Raw genomic sequence first — 17,862 nt, 5'->3', positions numbered from 1 at the left:
GCCTTTCTGGAAGGCACACAGCTCTTGCTTTGATAACCTGTGAGATAAAACCAGGGCACTGCCCGCCAGGTCCCTTTCTCTCATACCTCTTTAGCTGGAACAGCTAAAATTAGATTCATAATTTGCTTTACTGTAGAGTAGCTCTCTGTCTTTTTCCCTGTGCCCTGAAAGTTTAGATGGGTTGTTGCTGTGAACAAGATACCGAACTGTTTCTGCTGCCTTTGTAGTCTGCACCGCAGCAAGAGCTGATAACATGGCTGAAAAGCCTTTCTGATAAATAAAAGCTGTTAAAAGAACACAGTCAAGGTTTTTTAAAAGATGAGGTGCGTCTTGTCTCCGGGATTCAGGGTGCACGGAAATAAATTATTAAAGGAAGTAAGTGTCTTTTCACTTAATGGGAAAAAAGCAGAAGAATTGTAACTCCTTAGTAGAAGGAGTGACAGAACAGTTTTTAACTGTCAAGACTGCTGGTACTCAAGTTGTAATCTTAAATACAACAATCTGGGTTCCTATTCTTGCCATTAGATGTAATCGATAGCAATTTCAGTAAAATTGGATCCTTTGCTGAAAGTCTATTCTTGATTTATTGAGAAATCTCTAAGCTTCTCTTTTGGATTCCTTCTCCTGCAGGATTTCTGCCCTGAAAGGAAGGGGGAAACTCCAAAGTGGCCTGCTAGTGACAGGATCATAAAATAATTTGGGTTGGAAGGGGCCTTTAAAGATAGATCATCTCTGCCCTTCCCTGGTGTGGTGTGTTGACCTTGGCCAGCTGCTGGATGTTCACCCACTCCTCCTCTTCTTCCACAGGACAGGATGCAACAGTAAGATGAAAATGCTCATGGGTTGAGTCTAAGAAAGAAATTGCCTACCAACTACCGTCATGGGCAAAACATACTCAACTTGGACGGTGACCTTTATCACCAACTAAAAAAGATTTAAATGGCGAGAAAGAAGAAAAATTAAAACACCTTCCACCCACCTACCCCAACAGCCCTTTCAGGAACACCTTGACCCCGCGGGGGCTCCCCACGGCCGCAGCTCCCTCAGGAAATGTCCCCCTGCTGCGGCGTGGGCCCTCCCCGGGCTGCAGGGTGGAGATCTGCTCCAGCGGGGGCTCTGCAGGGCTGCCGGGGAATCCCTGCTGCCTGTGGGCCTGGAGCCCCTCCTGCCCTCCTCCTCCTGGGGCCTGGGCCCTCTGCTGCTTCTCCCTCGGCCTGGGCCTCCTCCTCGGCCTGTGCCCGCTCTGCCCTTTCGGAAATCTGTTTTCCCCGATGTGCTGCCAGCTTGGTGCTGGGCTCAGCTCTGCCCTGTCATGGGGATGTTGAAGCCACCACAGAGGCCCTGCAGCCCCTGGCCAGCACCTGGGTACAGACACCCAGGGTTTTCCAGCACTTTCCTGCTGGTTTCTCTGTTCCAGGCATGATGCTCATGTCCATGGTCTGGCTTTTGGGTGAAATTTCAGTGAATGAAGGTGGTGCCAGCTCTCCTTCCCAGCCCAGTGGCAGGCAGGGAATGAGCAGCAAGCTAGCACACATGCATGGCCGAGGACCTGTCCCCAGGAGCCACAGCCACGTCTGCCCAGCCTTTAGTGGGTCTGTGTGTTCTTGTCCGGCACTTGCAGGTGCTTTCCTACTTCAGCCTGGTGCCTCTCAATACTAATTATGGTATTTGTCCCTGAGGGAAAGCTATTCAGTGTCCTAATTGTGGACTGGTGAAAGAGGTGACAGGCATGAGACACCATTTTGTTTTTCAGCCTGTAGGCAGAAAGGCGATGCCCTGTCTGTTTTCGGTGTAAATCAGCTGGAGCGTGGCTGGGCACTGGCATCAGGTGACTAATGGCTTGTAAACCAGCTCATTAAGCTGTAGGGTGTGATAATGGCATGTTTTGGCTTACCAGCGACAGCCTCAGTCGGTAGCTGAAGGTAGGGTGTGTGGTGGGACTGGGGGGCTTTCATGCCTTGGGAACAAGTGTTTTGTAGGAGAAATGTTGGATCTGAAGAAGAAATAATAATTAGGCACAAATGTACTCTGGGGGAAATAACCCCCAGATTAAGCCATTAACGATCTTCAAGGAGACCATTTAAACAAACCCGGATTGTAACAGATTCCTATTTTACTCTGTGAGGAGCTAAAGAGAGGATTTGTGACCCAGATGCCGCAGCTCTTCTGCGGGTTTCTCTGAGTGGGACTGAGAGGTGAAGGCAGCCCGCTGCTTGTACAGATAATGCAGAGACCTGACAGACTCTGACGTTTAGAGGGGTGAAAATTGATTTCCTTTAGTGGCTGTTTGAAATTGGAAATTGCAGAAGGAGCTATGGGAAATGCAGCATTTGAAAATACTTTATTATTACTCTTCCAAAAATGGCTTTACATTACAAAAGGATGTCTTAGACAAAGACAGTGAATTCTTCCTACTGTTCCTTTGTGTTTAAATTAAGTCAGTACTACAAGTTGAATTAAGTTTTATGGCTGTTCTGGTGTGTGGTTTCCACCACCGCTATATTTCTCCTGTTGACCACTTTGATGAAAGGAACAACAGTTATTCCAAATGTTAACTTGAAATGAGGACGTGAGAGAGGGGCTGCCTTGCTCGCGGTGGCATGTGAAGAGATCATGGAGAAGGAGCTGCTCCTGGGGTGCTGGGAACCTGCAGTGTTTTTCCCAGAAATAGGTTAACTCTTGTGCTACCTTCTTGGTTTGTCCCCCAAGCATTGCTCAGTGACCTCCTTGCTTCCCTGGTGCTGCAGGTGAGGTAAAACCCCTGTTAATAGGATCTGTGAAGTGGCAGGTGTCAAGCACGTCTGCTTCAGGTGTAGGGATTGAGGGGGTTTGGTTTCAGCAAGGATACGATGGCAGAAGTGCTTTTTGGAAAAGCTGACAGGGACAGCAGGATTTGTGTGCAAGGCTTGAGTTGTGTGTTACTGCGAGGGAGATGAACGTGCTGACTCACCTTCAAAAGAGAAAGGCAAACAGCAATTTCTGCTGGAACACAGATTAAATGAACTACTCATACTTTTTTTTTCTGTTCAAAATGACGTCAGGTGTTTTTGGACTAGTACAGGAGTGCCCAGGCGAAAAGATTACAGTGATGGAAATGTATATATATACATACATATTTAATCAAACCAATTTAGGAAACAATATATGGGGGTGGGTTGTTACAGCTTATATAAGTAGGCTTGGCTTAAAGAAAAAAAAACAGTTTTAAAGACAAAAATAAGTAGTCATGGAAATGCTTGGTAACTAGTTTGAGTTTGCTTGCTTTGTGGCCAGCCTGGTGAAGAAAACAACAACAAATGTATTCTTTTTGAGTTATGTTTTGAAGGCACCGTCTGCTTTGGTGTCCTCCATTTGTCGACATGCATTTTGCTCAAGAATCCAGTAAAGCCTTAGGCCTTGCTGTTAATTGTCGGGGCTTTCAAGGCTCCTGGCATACGCATGCATAACGCATGTACAGCATGCGGGCAAACTCTGAAATGCGGCTGCTGTGGGGAGAGATGCAGTTCAGGGTAGGGGATTTCAGTAAGACTAATAGGTTTAAGGAAATGGCTTTTTTTCTCCCTTATCCCTTCAAATAATCAGTGGGTTTCTTTCATTTTTAAATGTGACAATTTTTTCATGACAAAAAGCATTTTATATTCTAGGCCTTGCCACCCTGATAACGGGTCTCTTCTTTCGCCTTCTCCCTTTCCCGTTGGCTCCATGGTGTGTAGGTATAATGAGGTTTTATGACCACCTGGCTTACATTGCTCAAAGAGAACGAAGAAAGAAACAATGAACAATGCGACTTGTACTAAAGACTGTTCAGTAGTGGTTAGTACCCCAGTCAGCGGCCTTGTGTCAGGGTCTGTCTGCAGGTCCCTCTGCAGAGCTCAGCTGTGCAGTGACTGCGTGGGTGATACACACAACATCTGTGCAAAGACATTTTTGAAATATGATTAGTAGAGAAGATGAATTTGTGACCAACAGACCAAGGCCAGAGTGGAAAGGGAGCCTTTGGTTTTAACCCCAAGTCTAATTCAAGTCCCGCTGTGGTGCGTGAATGTCTGGGAGCTGCCTTGCCAGGGTGTACCAAGGAGCTTGAACCAGGTTGTCAGCTTTTGGGGAAGGGGTTGCCTTTGCCCCAAACAAGACAATACCGATGGTAGAGTGAGCAAAGGATTTTATTTTACTTAAAAAAACAGACTGGCTTAGCAGGGTGGATCGACTTTGCTACAAGCAACTGCACTTGCTTGCAACCTCTTCCAGTCAGAGCTGTGGTAATGTTAGCCTTGAGGAGCTGCCTTATCTGGGTTTTATTGTGTCGTTGCTCTGGTAACAGCAAGTCTTAAACCTTTATTAAAGGAAGCATGGATATTTTATTTTACTCTCTAGACTCCAATCAAAGGGAAATGTTGAGGTTTCTTTCTACCACCATTTTTGCTGTTAGCAGAAAATTTGCACTTGTTCTGCAGAGAGCAAGTTAACCTTGTTTTGGTCTAAAAAGGATGATATTTTACCATAAAAACTTACTTTAAAACAAACAGAAGCTTTGGGAAAACAGACATGAGAACTCATAAGAACACTTGGTGTTTATACTCTAAATGAATATGTGAACTCCTAACACAATTTCTGAAAGTGGGGGAGAAGTTCCCAGGAAACTGTGAATTTAATTCAAGAGGAATTAAACCTTCTTAAAAACTTTGCATATGCTCAGTGCCACGCTACTTTACCAGCGTCTGTTCAGAAATGAACTCCAAGGTCATTCGGGACCATTTCAGAAGGAAGTTATGCAGCTGTTGGGAAAGTTTTCATCTTAGACTACTCTGCCTTTTCTGTGACTGATTGCTGTATTACCATGAGACGATTTGAGGTGGTCTCTTGGGCAGCTCAGACCTTTGTTAAAAAAAAATAAAAGCCCTTATAATAAGAGAATGGGAACATGGCAATTGCATGAAGAATCCATATGTAGAAAAGAACAACTAGAATTCTGCCCTTGGTTTTGGGAGATTCTCTTTATGTGTTACTGCAGCATCCTAGCACCCCACTTCTAATAGGTTTTTGCTGTATCCCTCTGAAGTAAGGAGTTTCTTAGTTCTTTGGTTGAAATCCCTTTTCCTCTCCAGTGTTTTTGCTTGGGGAATCAGTAAAGCCTCCTCAGAAGACCTGTTTCATTTGGATTCAGAACCAGTTCAAGTCCCATATGTTGGGAATGGTGTTTAATAATGAGAGTCACCTTACTGGGAAAATATATTTTGGTGTTACTGAATTAGGATTTAATAAAGTCTTAGTTACGGCTTTACTTCTAATTTCATTTGAACATTAAAACTGCAGTATCAAAACCAGAATGCTCAAAATATTCATTATTGTGTCTTTTTTTTCTTGCAGGGAAGTTACCCGGTGTGGGAAGATTTTATAAATAAAGCTGGGAAATTGCAGTCTCAGCTTCGGTAAGTCTTGTGTTGCACAGTCAAGATCGCCTACAAGTGCTTGTGTGTGCATACGTTAAAATTAAATGCAGCTTCTGCCAGGATAATTTTCTAAGCATGTTCTAGTAAAATTGTGCATCTTTCATAGTCAACGCCCATGTATGTAATTGTCACACACTACTGCTGTTCTGATGTATTTCAGGTAAATACATACCTATCACCAATGGTACATAACAAACGTCAAACAAGATAAATTTCATAGCTTCTGATGGAAAATTAGATAATGTATTGTTTAGTGAACACGGAGATTTAGAATTAGACATACGTTGTCATTGTTATAAGCGTAGAATACAGCTGGTTTATATTAGAAGAAGGCCCAACAAGTTAGAGACTTCGGTAGTCTTAACAGCGCTTTCTTCTGCTTTAAAAACCAAGGGAATTCCTGTGCTGAACTGTTCATCAGTGGTTATTAAAACTTACTTTATTGGGGTATACTTTGCAAATGTCATTCTGGATTACCTTCAGCAGATTTCTCTTAATAAGTACCATATGTACTGCACTCAGACCAATTCTGTTATCTCCAGAACTCATTCACTTGTAAAGTCTGTTTCTGTTCATATGAATCCAAACTCCATTTCTTCCCAAACCACAATCTCCTCTGTGCTCCCCAGAGCATCAGCGTTTTCTCACAGCAGCTGTGGTAATAGATACGGTTATTGGCAGTGTATTTTGTGGTTCTGCATTGTGTTGTGAACCGTTTCTGAAGAAGCTGGTGTTTAGGCTCATCTAAATGGCTGGAATACACTGTTCTGCCATGCCATGTCTAAAATAAAACCCTTGCATGTGGTTTTTCCTTTTCCAGCAATCACATTGCAGTAAGGGAGAGTGGAAGAAGAGAAACAGAGAATGTTCCTAGCCGTTTGTACTCTTTAAATACAAGCCTTCAGAGAAGGCAGGAGAAATAGTTAGATTTCAATCCTGTGGCATTGCATTCAATGTAGTGCGTCCCTAGCTAAAGGAACATGCGAGCAGGCAGCTACAGGAACGTGCAAGCAGGCAGCTTGAGCCTGCTTTGAGGATTTGCTGTTCATTTCTAGCAGATGCGAGCCTTTTTCCTCTCGTTCATTTCTGTGCGCTCAGATAAAGGAGAGCAGATGTCATCTGAGCTGGAGCTAGGTCTTCATGGATCTGGTTACTGGAGAAATGGAACTTTGTTATTAGCAGTATAATTAATAATTAACAATATAGTACACGGATAACAGAATGACCTGCAAGTTTGGAAGGCTAAGGACACAAACACTGCTAAGGAAAATCCCAGAAAAGATTACCTTGTTCCAGGGCTAAATATTACTAGCTAGCTGGAAACCTGTCAGGTATTTCTGCCTTCCGTTTTATCTCCTGGGCATGTGAAGAGTCCTTATGCATTTGTTTAACGGCCTCTTATTTGGGATCAAATCTTTTGTGCTGTCAACAGGCCGTTTACCATGCTGCCAGTTATGTCCTTTTGTATTTTGAGCGTATCTGGAGTGAGACTTGCATAAAATCTTAAAATCTGCCCCAGTTATGGAGTTCTTTTTGGCTGAGGATCAGCTTTCTTGCAGGTCTCCTGTGTTGTGTGGTGTTCTTGTTGTTTTTGTGAGTAGCAAGGAGTTGTCGAAGTGAAGTGGACAGTCCTCCTTCAGGATTTTGGTTGGAGAGGCTGACTCTTAGAGTGAGGAGAAGAAATCAGAGTTATTGCTACAAAAGGTGGGCAGAAATAGCACCATGAGGTAGCTGGGGTAAGGGCACAGTCCTACTTTGCCTGTAGAGCGCTGGCCCAGTTTCATTTAAATTAGGTCGACCAGACTATAACCCATCAGAAACCTGGTCCTGACCTGAGGTGCCTGGTGCTCTAAAAACTTATGTAGAACAAACACACCTGGAAAACTGGAACTCACGTTTGCCATCGCCATCCACTTGAACAGGCAGGTGGTCTGTGTGTGCTTTCCAAATTGAGAGGGAGTTGGGGTTAGCTGAGAGGTCCCATCCCTCTCAGGAAGGGACTTGCACCCTGTCTGCTCTTCCAGGAGCGCTGGGTCAGGAAAAAAAACATCTTTTTGAAGGGGAGAAACCTCTACCCTGCCACTATCCCGTTTACCCAAGAACTCCAAAACAGGTTTCTAAGAGGTTGCTATTTTCTGTTTCAAGGGATGCTCGTGCTCCTCAAATGAGAAATTCAGGGAAGCATTTGGCCAGGATCCTAGATAAAAAGAAGGTCCTGCGTGCTCATTCTCAAAATATACATGTTCCCTGGAAATAACAGTGGTTGTAATTTGTACACTAATGGGTGCAGTATAATGTGTGTTAGATTTGTTTTTCATGTTTGACTGCTTAATATTAGTTCATCAGAGGAAATCAGCTAGAAGGGGGATGGCTGTGCTCTTTTGAAACAGCACCTGTCCTGTGCAATTCACAGCTCAGAATTAGCCTGGCTGCCTCCAAGTCCATAGTGCTAACACAAAGCAAGGAAGAGATTAAGCAAGGAAGGAGGGAAAAGGCTAAAATCACATATATAAAAGAGGATATTTTTTTTGTGGCCTCTACAAGTTCTCAGTGGTATTCTTTATAAGCCTAAATGTTTTTGGCAATAATTAAATAGGCAGCAATGAGACACTGCTAACGTTTTGTTATCTGTATGCATTTCAGGACTACAGTAGTAGCAGCTGCTGCCTTCTTGGATGCCTTTCAGAAAGTGGCTGACATGGCTACTAATACACGTGGTAAGCAGATGTGTCAATATTGAGCTTAACAGAATGCTGTGTGGTTTATACCATTTGTCGTAATAAAAAAAAAAAAGTCTAACTTGTTACATTGACAAGCAGATCTGTGAGACATCTGTTAGATGGACTTGCACTTTGAAAAAGCGACACGTGAAAAAGGAAGTCATCTTTTCTTTACCCAAAAAAATGCTGGAAACCTGTAATTTAAATGTGTCATCAATCATGTGAACACTTCTAATTACCATTTGAATTATACGTTGATGAATAATATTTTAGAAAGCAAGATTTACTGAAATCTGTATTCACTGACGCTTCTGTACCTTAAGTAAATGTAAAAGCTGTGAGGCTTGGTATTCAGCTGCCTTAAATAAGTGTAAGGTTTCAGACGATAGAGCTGATACCAGCTCATGCTGTGGCCTTTGGGGTCTGTGGACACTAATGACGGTAGCTTGTACTTGTATTTTTAAGGAAAGTCTTCGTTTGTCCTTATTCTTTACGTCCGACACTACTGGCCCTCATTAATTTTCCTGGACTGTGGGCTTCCCTGGGTAACACTGAAAGCTTGTTGGTTAGTAGGGAGGTCCAAAATAGTGCAGCCGGCAATCTTTCCAGGCTGCTGAGCTGGAAGGAAACAAAAGGCTGCTTCTCTGTGATGTTGGACGCCCAGTGACCAAGGCATCGCGTGCAGATGTCCATGCAGGGGAAGGGCATTCCCCATGGTTGCTGTGTCCCCTGGCTCCGTCACTGAAGAACGGTTCTGAAGCGAATATATTGCTGCTGAGTGAGTGGCTTTTGTTTACCTCTAACCTTAGAAGCTCTGTGATTTATTTTTTTTTTAAGTCCTAATACGTCCTTGGCGTTTGACCTGGATTGCAATAAAGCAGTATTGCTAATGTGAGGAGTGTGTGTGTTCGTCAGCAGCGTGCGAGCTCAGCCAAACTTCCGTTTCCCTCTGCCATCTCTGGCTAAGAGGAGCAGTAGCAGCTGCTGGAGCATGGATCAAACCACAGAATGACAACAGGGAACAATGTTTTTTTTTTTTTTTTCCTTTTTAAAGCTAATATTTATGTTCTGATAGGAAGCTCCTTGGTTGTGTGCATGCCTTCTGTAAGTTATGCACAACCTACTCATGTAAAACAGTCAACGCTTCAGAAAGTGGAATAAACTAAGGATGAGACCCAAGGCAGAACTTAAGCTGGATTTATGAAGTGTCTTCCTTTGAGCATGATCTCTTCTATTTCTTCTCCCTCCCGCGAAGGGAAAACAAAGTAAACCCTACCAAAATCCTTGAAACTTGTGTTGTCTTCTGGCTGTGCTGGCAGGCTTATAGCATTCCCATTCAGATACCAGGATGACTGAAGCTCCCCTGCTCTCCAACAAAAATGGCTTGTGTGGGTATTGAAGGGTATTTTGCACTTTCTGCTGTGTTACTTGGACTGTATCCAGCAAACATCATGTCTTGTCTCTTATCTCTTAGAACACATCCTTCACAAAAGGAGCTCTGTAAATCCATGCCTGCCAACTTTGTATAGCTCCTCTGTTCTGTCTTTCTGCCTTTCCTGACTGGAAGGATAGAAGGGAATTTTGTTTTTATTTTTAGAAAGTGATGTTCTGGGCAAGGAATCAAAATTCCAAGCCAGTGGTGGTTCTGATCTGCCTCCCAAACCAACTTCCACACGTGCCCATTTAGGAATTTACACATAAGTACTCTATTGCCTTGGAGCATCTCTGGAGTTACGTGTTGGTCCTTTAGAAAATAAGAATCCCTCTAGCTTGCTGTGGATGGGGATAAAATCCTGGTCTCGTTGAAGATGATGGTAAAATTCTGTACGGCTTACTGGGGCAAAATGTCCTTAAATTGTATTTTGCAGTTAGTATAAACAACTGTCTTCAGAAAACAAAACCAACCAGGCTGTTTTTCTTATCTCATGTGGGGATTTTAATGGGCTCCCAGTTTTCCTTTCAAGGAATTTTCTAATGTGGAACAATTTTTGGTTAAATTTTGCCTGTTACTTACCCAATTTGTAAAACAATATATTTGATTGTTTAATCAGAAGCCTGGCAATGCTTCACGCTCTTTAGAGGGTCCTTAGCGAACAGGTTACCCCAAGTCAGCAAAGCTGATCTTCAGGCTTTGAATTCCTGTGCATAGGTGCATCCTCTTCTTAAATCCATACACAAACGTTAAAGATAAGCTATGAGGTCAGGGGATATACAAGGCTCGGGTGGCGCTTCCCGTGACGAAGGTACCGAGGGTTGGTGCGTTTTGTATCTGAAGGATGAGCCAAATGCTTCTGTGGAGAACACGGAAAAATGTTGAAGTAGGTGTCCATTCCGAGGGACAGTGTTAGTGCCGTATGGGATGATGGGAGTGTAGTAAAGCTGCGTCCTGCATTCTTGTTGTAATTGCTTATCGTTTTACAGAAAGTGGTCTGCCGTTTTCAGACACACCGATGTAGCTGATGGAAGCACTCCACCAGTCAGCAGAAGCGCTCTCTGGCTACTCCTTAATCTATTTGCATCAGCATTAGCTTTGAAAGAAGAAAAAGTGTTTGTTTGGATATACGTTTCTACACAAACACAAGAAGAGATTTGCAGATACCAAGTATTCAAGTATGAGAGCTTATTTCCATCAGCCTCATTCCTTACTCCAGCTGATACCTTTCTCTGCCCCCGTGTATTACTGCTGTTCCCCAGTGCTGACTTTTCCATTTTAGTCCGTCTTTCTGTGTGGTTTACTTCCTTCTAATTCTGTGATGGAGCTCAAACACAGGGCATAATTGGAGCTCTGCCTACGGTAAAGCCTGCGCTTGGATGAGCCAACCGTACTTTGCTGTATTTTCCTCACGTTGTTGCTTTTGAGGTAGGAAAACTTCTGAATGTGAATTAGGTGGTGTTTTGTGCTGATCCCGCGAGCAGATGTGTTTCCTGGCTGGTTCCTTTCTGCGCTGTGCGCTGCTGCTTCCTTCTCTTTTGCCATCAGTCCATTCAGATATGTGCTAACCTGGACTTTAGTCTTTTTAGTCTTTAGTCAGCTCACTGTTTTTCATGTCAACCTGAAAAAGTAAATAAAACACGGTAAAGTAGTTCTGATGAAAAGCTTTTTCTTCCTCTGGACTGGGCTGATACATTCTCCTTTCTTCAAAAGAACAAGTATCTAAGCACATCAACTTATGATACATACTTATAAATATATATTAAAACAATGTTTGAAAGAAAAATTGCTTCATTTCTGGTACAAGATTTTTTTAAAAAGTATGTCACCTTTCTCTAATAATGCAGGCTACGTAGCAGTGTGTATTATTGTCTGCTGGTACCAAGGATTTTTAAAAATGAAATTACTTTAAATGTATTTCAACTTTTGAGTTCTAATAAGATATAGATATCTATTTAGCGCTTATTTTTCAGACTATGTCTGTTTGACAAGCAGCCTGGCAGAACTTGTTAGTGTGTAGTGGGGTCTGGTATTATTTCTCACTTGGGTTATTAAATTGAAGACTGTCAGAGAAAGATTTTAGTGTAGTTTATGAAAATTTGAAATATTTAAAGCCTGGACTTTGAAACTCACAAAAAATAAATACATACTTTGGTCTACCTTTAAACCCCAGTCAAGTTTGCTTTCGAGGAGGTATTCAGTTGTTGACACAACCTAAATATTTATTTTTTTTGTTTGCCACATGGGTTAGGCCTTTCAATAACTGACATTTCAAATGTTTTTATCTGCACCCATTCTGACTGAAGCATGAAAGATTTAAATCGGATTTCATTTAATAGCTGTTTACCTGATACATTACATATTAGAAATTGGTTCTTTTGGGAAAGCAAGGACTGCGCGTCCCAAATATCACATATAAACATGTTGTAAGTTGGTTATGAACAGTATGTAAAAGGATGCGTGTAAATTTATGTATGCTGGTATTTTTCTGCTTCTGCTCCATTCAAATGTGACTTGTAGATAAGCACTAGAATTGAAGAACTTGAAGAAGTAGGTGAAAAGAGTAACTATTGAAGAACTTGGAAAAGTAGGTGAGAAGAGTAACTATCCTCCTTGTGTTATGAGAGAGATTAATGTGAAGACATGCACACTTCTGTATCTACTTAATACACTGTCAGTGGCTTCCGTGGAAAAAAAAAAAACAACCGCCTTGCCTATCTGCATCTTCACAGGTGTAAATTAAAATTTATGGAAAGATGATCTAAAAGCTTTGATTTACCCTGAAGCTTAAAATTGATCTTCAAAGGGAGATTGTTAATGAGGCAGCTGATATCCACTCTTGTGGGCTTCCTGTTTTTCATTCATACTGGAGGGTTTTACATATACATAGGTGTGTTTGTGATATTAGCAGATTAGTTAAACCATTTTAAGATGCGTTTCAGCATATCACACAGCTTTCTGTGGCCCGTTGGATTCCACGCATTATAATGCTGTTTGAAGTTGCCCCATTTCAACTTGGCAAGTGCAACTAAAGGTATGTTTTTCCTGCCTTTGGTAATTTGGACATCTGTCGTGCTGGTTGGTGCTATTTATGTTTTCCATCTCTCACTTTACAGATGTCTGAGAGGACTTTAAGGCAATACAGAGCCAGTGGGAAGAGTTGCAGGAAATTCCAGATGAGATGCCTGGTGGGCAGAGAGGGTTTGAGTTTGGCGAGGGAAGAGCTATGGATGGCCAGCCAGCTGCGAAGGGACACGGAGCAGACCTGGAAGTGGAACTGTGCCTGAGCCTACATGGCACGTGGCGCTAACAGGGTAACAAAACCAGCACAGCCATTTTCCTGTTTTCCTTTTGAGGAACAGGATATATTAGTCTGGATGAAGTGCTGCGCTAAAGTGTCTCCTTTTTTTTCAGGCCCCATTAAACTTTATCAGCACTCAGAAATGTAAATACGGTTTTTACTCATAAAATTAAATCTGATTAATATCTGTGAGTGTTTGCCTCAGGTAGCTCTTGTGCTGAAGTGATCAGTAACTGCCTTCCACATTTAAGAAAACTGCTTAAAATAGGACCTTGGGTTCAGATTTGTGTTCTTGGGCAGACTCTGCACGTGTGTTGCCCCAGGTATTGTGCGAGCACACCTTCGGGCAGTCCTTGCTCTGGGTGTTTCATTGTCATCTTAGCCAGGATAAATGGCATTTATTGAAGTGTTTTTTCAAGGTGACAAGCTGCACAAATGCTGCAATGCTGGAATTAGCATCAGTATCTCCCAAATACGTGTGCTCAGGCCTTCTGAACTGCAGACCAGGAACAGTGTGACCCCAGGGATGAATTGTTAGTGCCATGGCAAAATGTTACAGACGGTACTGAAAAGGTGGCTTGCTTGCTTATTTATTTATTTTTCTGAAAAAAAAAAAAAATCAAGAAAAAGGGAGTCTAGGGAGGGGAAAGGTGCTTACCACCATCTATAGCTGTGGACGTAAAATGTGTATAGCATTTTGCAAAAATCTTCATACACTCTTGAATGTAAACTGGGGAACTGTGATGGTCTCTGCATAAATTCAGGGTGGAAAAAAAGCTGGACACCAGGGAAGGGGTTCTCACTGTTCAGTTCTTTTTGTTTTTCTTGACTCCTCTTTAACTTCAGATGCTCATGCTCAAAATAACGAAACCTTTGTTTCAGCTTCCTGTCAGTTAGGATAAGACTTTGTAATAAGCACTTACTCCTCCCGTGGAGTCTTTGAAGTAGAATAATACAGTCCAGGCTTTTTCTTGCAGATTTTCAAATATAAAATAATCAGGAAGAAAATTATCTAAATGAACCATTCAGTCTTCCATTATACTTTCATGAAGATGATGCATAACACAGGACCAATTCACAATCACCGCCAGATGATTTTGAAGCTGGATGCACACTTACACATCTGTTGCATTTTGAGAAATGAGACTTGTAAATGCTTATTTTGAGTGCTAAAACTGTAAAACATACACACACATATATATGTATGTATATATGTAACGGTGCAATTTTGTTGTTTCCTGTTTGTCTCTTGACAAGTAGCAAATGTCAGTCTATGGCTATCAAAAAATGTTCCACCCTGAGAAGTCTGCTGCTGACGTGAGCCCGTTTGGCTGGAGCAGTCAAAATGGGATGAACATCTTAAACACAAGAACAGTAGTTTGGTTGCTTTGCTTATTAATGAATTGATTTTTTTTTTTTAGAGGTTTAAAAGGGCTGTGGTGTAGGTAAAACATTACCATTGCTTTTTCTTTGGGTGAGAGTGTGCACTGCAGTGTAAAAGAGCTTTATTTATCTTTTTGGCTTTTTTTTTCCCACCCTTAAGATCAAGACAAAATCTAGCTCAGGGTTGCTGACAACATTTGTGCTGGTTTGATTCTCCTACCTAAGGAGAAATCTCCAGGGTGATGGATGAAAATAATCACTATAACTTCTGTAGTCTGGTACCCGTTGGCGCTGTGCATGGTATGATGTATAAGTAGAGTCTGTGTTTGCCCTACAACCCAATATTTTTTGAGCTTAAGGTGCTTTGCTAAGACACTAAAGTGTTAGGAAATGGCTAAAGCTGCCATGTAATTGAGGGTGCTGACAGCAGACAGAAAATTTGAATGCAAGAGGGAGGCTTCTGTGAAGGAGAAAAATAAAAGGTTTGGTGGGGGGAGGAGAGGTGCAAATAAACTTCTTTCCTTATTGCGGCTTCTCAGTACTTAAAGGGGGCTTATAAAAAAGACGGAGGGCAACTTTTTGAGTCAGAAATCTCTGTGAGCGTGGGGGAAGGAGGGTAAGTACAGAGTTCATTTTCCATACGCTCAGTGTAAGAGTTCTTCCTCTCCCCTTTCTTAAGCGGCTTTTGATAGGAGAGAAATCGGGCCCTGTTTTTCTGCAGTCTTGGGGTGGGTGGATGGATGGATGGATTGCTGCTCTCAAGGGCTGTCTCTCCCTCCATGACGGCGTGGCATCGTCAGGTAGAACTCCTACACCTCAGTAACTAAACGCTGGCTTTGTGACTGCAAAGAGCTTTCTCGTTCTTAGAAGTGAACTTTTAGTGTCGTAAGCATCCAGTTTGGGAAACAACGAGGATAGATCACAGAAAGAAACTGCTTTGGATAATTTATTAGTGTGCGAGAGGTAAAGATGCAAAAGCATCTTTTTGATAATGGGATGTGGAATTGAAAATGAAGGTTTTGATTGAGGTTTTGGTTGGTGGTTGGTTTTCCCAGCGTAGCACATGTTCCTGTGGTGGGAGATCCTCTTTCAAGCTAATTCAGTCAGCCTTTTGTTGTGATAAATTGCTAGTTGGCAGATAACAACGATTTTGTAGTAACCACAACAAGAGAGTTATTACAGCTTTCTATTTAATCTGTCACTAGTTGGATAGCAAAAGTAGCCGAAGATACATTTTCATGACCTTCTATTTAATACCTTATTTGTATTTATCTGCAGTAAGACAGAAAGGTGTGTGATGTGGTAAGAGAATTAAAAAAAATCAGTTCAGACTAAGCTAAGGTTCCTGTAAAGGGACCTGAGGGTTCCTTCTTGCCTTATGGAACTTGCCCATAACATCGAGTGGAGGCAGCAGAGCAGTTGCTGGGCTGCTTCTGCCTCATCCTTGTGCCTTACAGGTGTCTCAAAATGCAGGCTCAACAGTTGTCCTCTTGTTGGTCAACTTGGATGCAACTTCCAGGAAGAGATGATACGTTGGTGAAGGGTCGGGTTGGTGCTGTCAGCTGGCTTCATGCAAGATCACCAGACCTCTAGGGAAGCAGGTGTTGACCTGACCAGAGTTCAGGCAGTTACTTTGACCTCATCGCACCCTGGTCCGCAGGTCTCTTGAACCGCTCGCAGCGTTTCTTCACATCAGCAAGGCAGTTTGGGTGACGGTTGAAATGTGTGCTTTGACCTGGGATGCCTTCTCTGACTCCCTAAGTCTATTCCTACCCTTGCGGGACAGAAATTATGGTTGTGTTTAATGACAGAAGAGGTATGCAAAAAAAAAAAAAAGTGAAATTACAAGCTCCAGCAGCCTAATGTTGAATGGAGAGTCCAGAACAATGGAGCCCTGTGTAATCGTTAACAAAAGCACCAGTGGCATTTGCATTGTCTGACGGGTCTTTTTGCTCTCCCCAATGCCATCTGCCTCACAGAAGGATGCTCTTCCGCACGCTTTCAGAAGTGTCAGGACAGAAGATGGTGCATGTTTGCCCTGCGTGTGTCCGTCCATCCATGCTGCTGTTCCCACTAGCAGGTGATTTACTCGGTGATATGATTCATCTCGTGTTTGCATACCTGCTGCTTCCAGGGAAGCTTTACATGTTCGTGGTAATGCTGAGGTCTTGCTTAAAAATAGACCGGCTTCCTTCATTTTCTTGTCCTTCTGTTTGCTCCATGATTTGTCGGGTGTTGCCAGCACAAACGTTTGTCCCTGTTGCTGTGCAAGCTGTTCGCTCCTTCCCTCCTCCCCTACATGTTAGTTTTCTTCAGCGAAGCAGTGCCCTGGTCGCCTCTTCCCTGGCTGGGGTAGCAAAACGTGCACTGCCCAGGCTTGTGGGCTCACTTGGAGAGGTGGGGAAGAGTCCCGCTGGTTCTTGAATTTCACTGGAAAATCAGCATCTGCCCAGGACAAGAAGTGCATTGTTCTGCGCGTCCTCCTCTTCTACTCCCACACTTGACGAAGTCCAACCTGTAGAACTGCTTCTGAAAAGTTAAAATCATATAATTACCTTGCTGTTTCACTTCAGGGCTTAGAGCCCTCTTGTTGCCTTTGTGCTTTTTATAGTGGTTTTTCCTGCAAATTCGTGTGACCTGCCCTCCGCTCAGGCTGGTTTTTGGACAGGGTGGAGAAGGAAAGGAAGATAGGCAGTTTGTGACGGCTCTTGGGCTGTGACCTGACAGCATTTCCTGTGAAATGCTGGGACTTTTGTGTGTAAGCGTATATTTATACATGCTTAAATCCGCTGCTTTGGAGTTTGGGGTTTTATTGTTTTTACTAGGGCTCCTCGCATGTAAAAAGGAGTGTTTTCTCGTCTAATGAAGCCGTTGAAAAAAATGCTGCAGCCTTTGCGGCCGCCATCCGAAGGCAGGCTTTGTGGAAACCACTTCAAAACTAATAGCAGTGGCAATTGTGTGTGTGGGAGGGGAGGAGGGCGCCTCGGTCTGCGGCGTGGTGGTGTCACGGGGTAGAATAGGTCTGGCTTTGTACAATCAACCCCTGCAATTGTTGTGAAATCCTCCTCTCCTGCAGCATTTATTACTATGTAAAATTGAAATCGGCATGATTTCCTGCTGCGAGCGCCTGTGCCGAGGGATGGGTTACTATAGTAACTAATATCGAGGAGCTGGCTGAGGCTTCACTCCGGAGCTGCGTCTGAGCGTATTTCACAGTTCGATGCAATCCTGTGCGAGGATCTGATTGAGGACAAACAAGAAGGCAGAGGTGGCGGCTGCCGTCGCTGCAGTAGCAGCGTGTGCACCTTGAAATGGGTGTTGAGGTCCAAATGAGGTCCAAAAATATGCATTTTCCAAAATGTTGGAAGTGAGTTGTTGTTATTTTGTCTCCATTCACCAGCTTTCCCTCAGGAGACACCGAAGAACACGCCGATCAGCGTGTGTTGCTGTCCTGGCGTCACTTCAGCCCACCTCGGAGCAAAACATAAGTCTAGGGACTGGGTATGTTTCCTCCCAAGAGTAATAGCCCTTGGGGTGGCTGCTGTTCTGGTTTGAAGTGGAGCTGGTGCCTGTTCT

At 43.1% G+C, this 17,862-nt stretch overlaps 1 protein-coding gene across 18 annotated transcripts in view; it reads left to right on the top strand.

Annotated features, from left to right (window-relative positions):
* The window catches only part of MTSS1 (MTSS I-BAR domain containing 1), a 125,249-nt gene that overhangs the window by 10,690 nt on the left and 96,697 nt on the right, over window positions 1-17,862 (top strand). For all 18 annotated transcript variants that reach the window (XM_066990728.1, XM_048050513.2, XM_066990726.1 and 15 more), the window contains exons 2-3: window positions 5,368-5,429; window positions 8,094-8,167. In XM_066990728.1, the coding sequence (XP_066846829.1) occupies window positions 5,368-5,429; window positions 8,094-8,167 (136 nt within the window). The remainder of the gene's footprint in view (window positions 1-5,367; window positions 5,430-8,093; window positions 8,168-17,862) is intronic.

Source organism: Anser cygnoides, chromosome 2, assembly GCF_040182565.1.
Source record: "Anser cygnoides isolate HZ-2024a breed goose chromosome 2, Taihu_goose_T2T_genome, whole genome shotgun sequence".
NCBI classification, from domain to species: Eukaryota; Metazoa; Chordata; class Aves; order Anseriformes; family Anatidae; genus Anser; species Anser cygnoides.
Note: the sequence above shows the minus strand (reverse complement) of the source record. Positions and strands in the feature narration are given on the sequence as shown.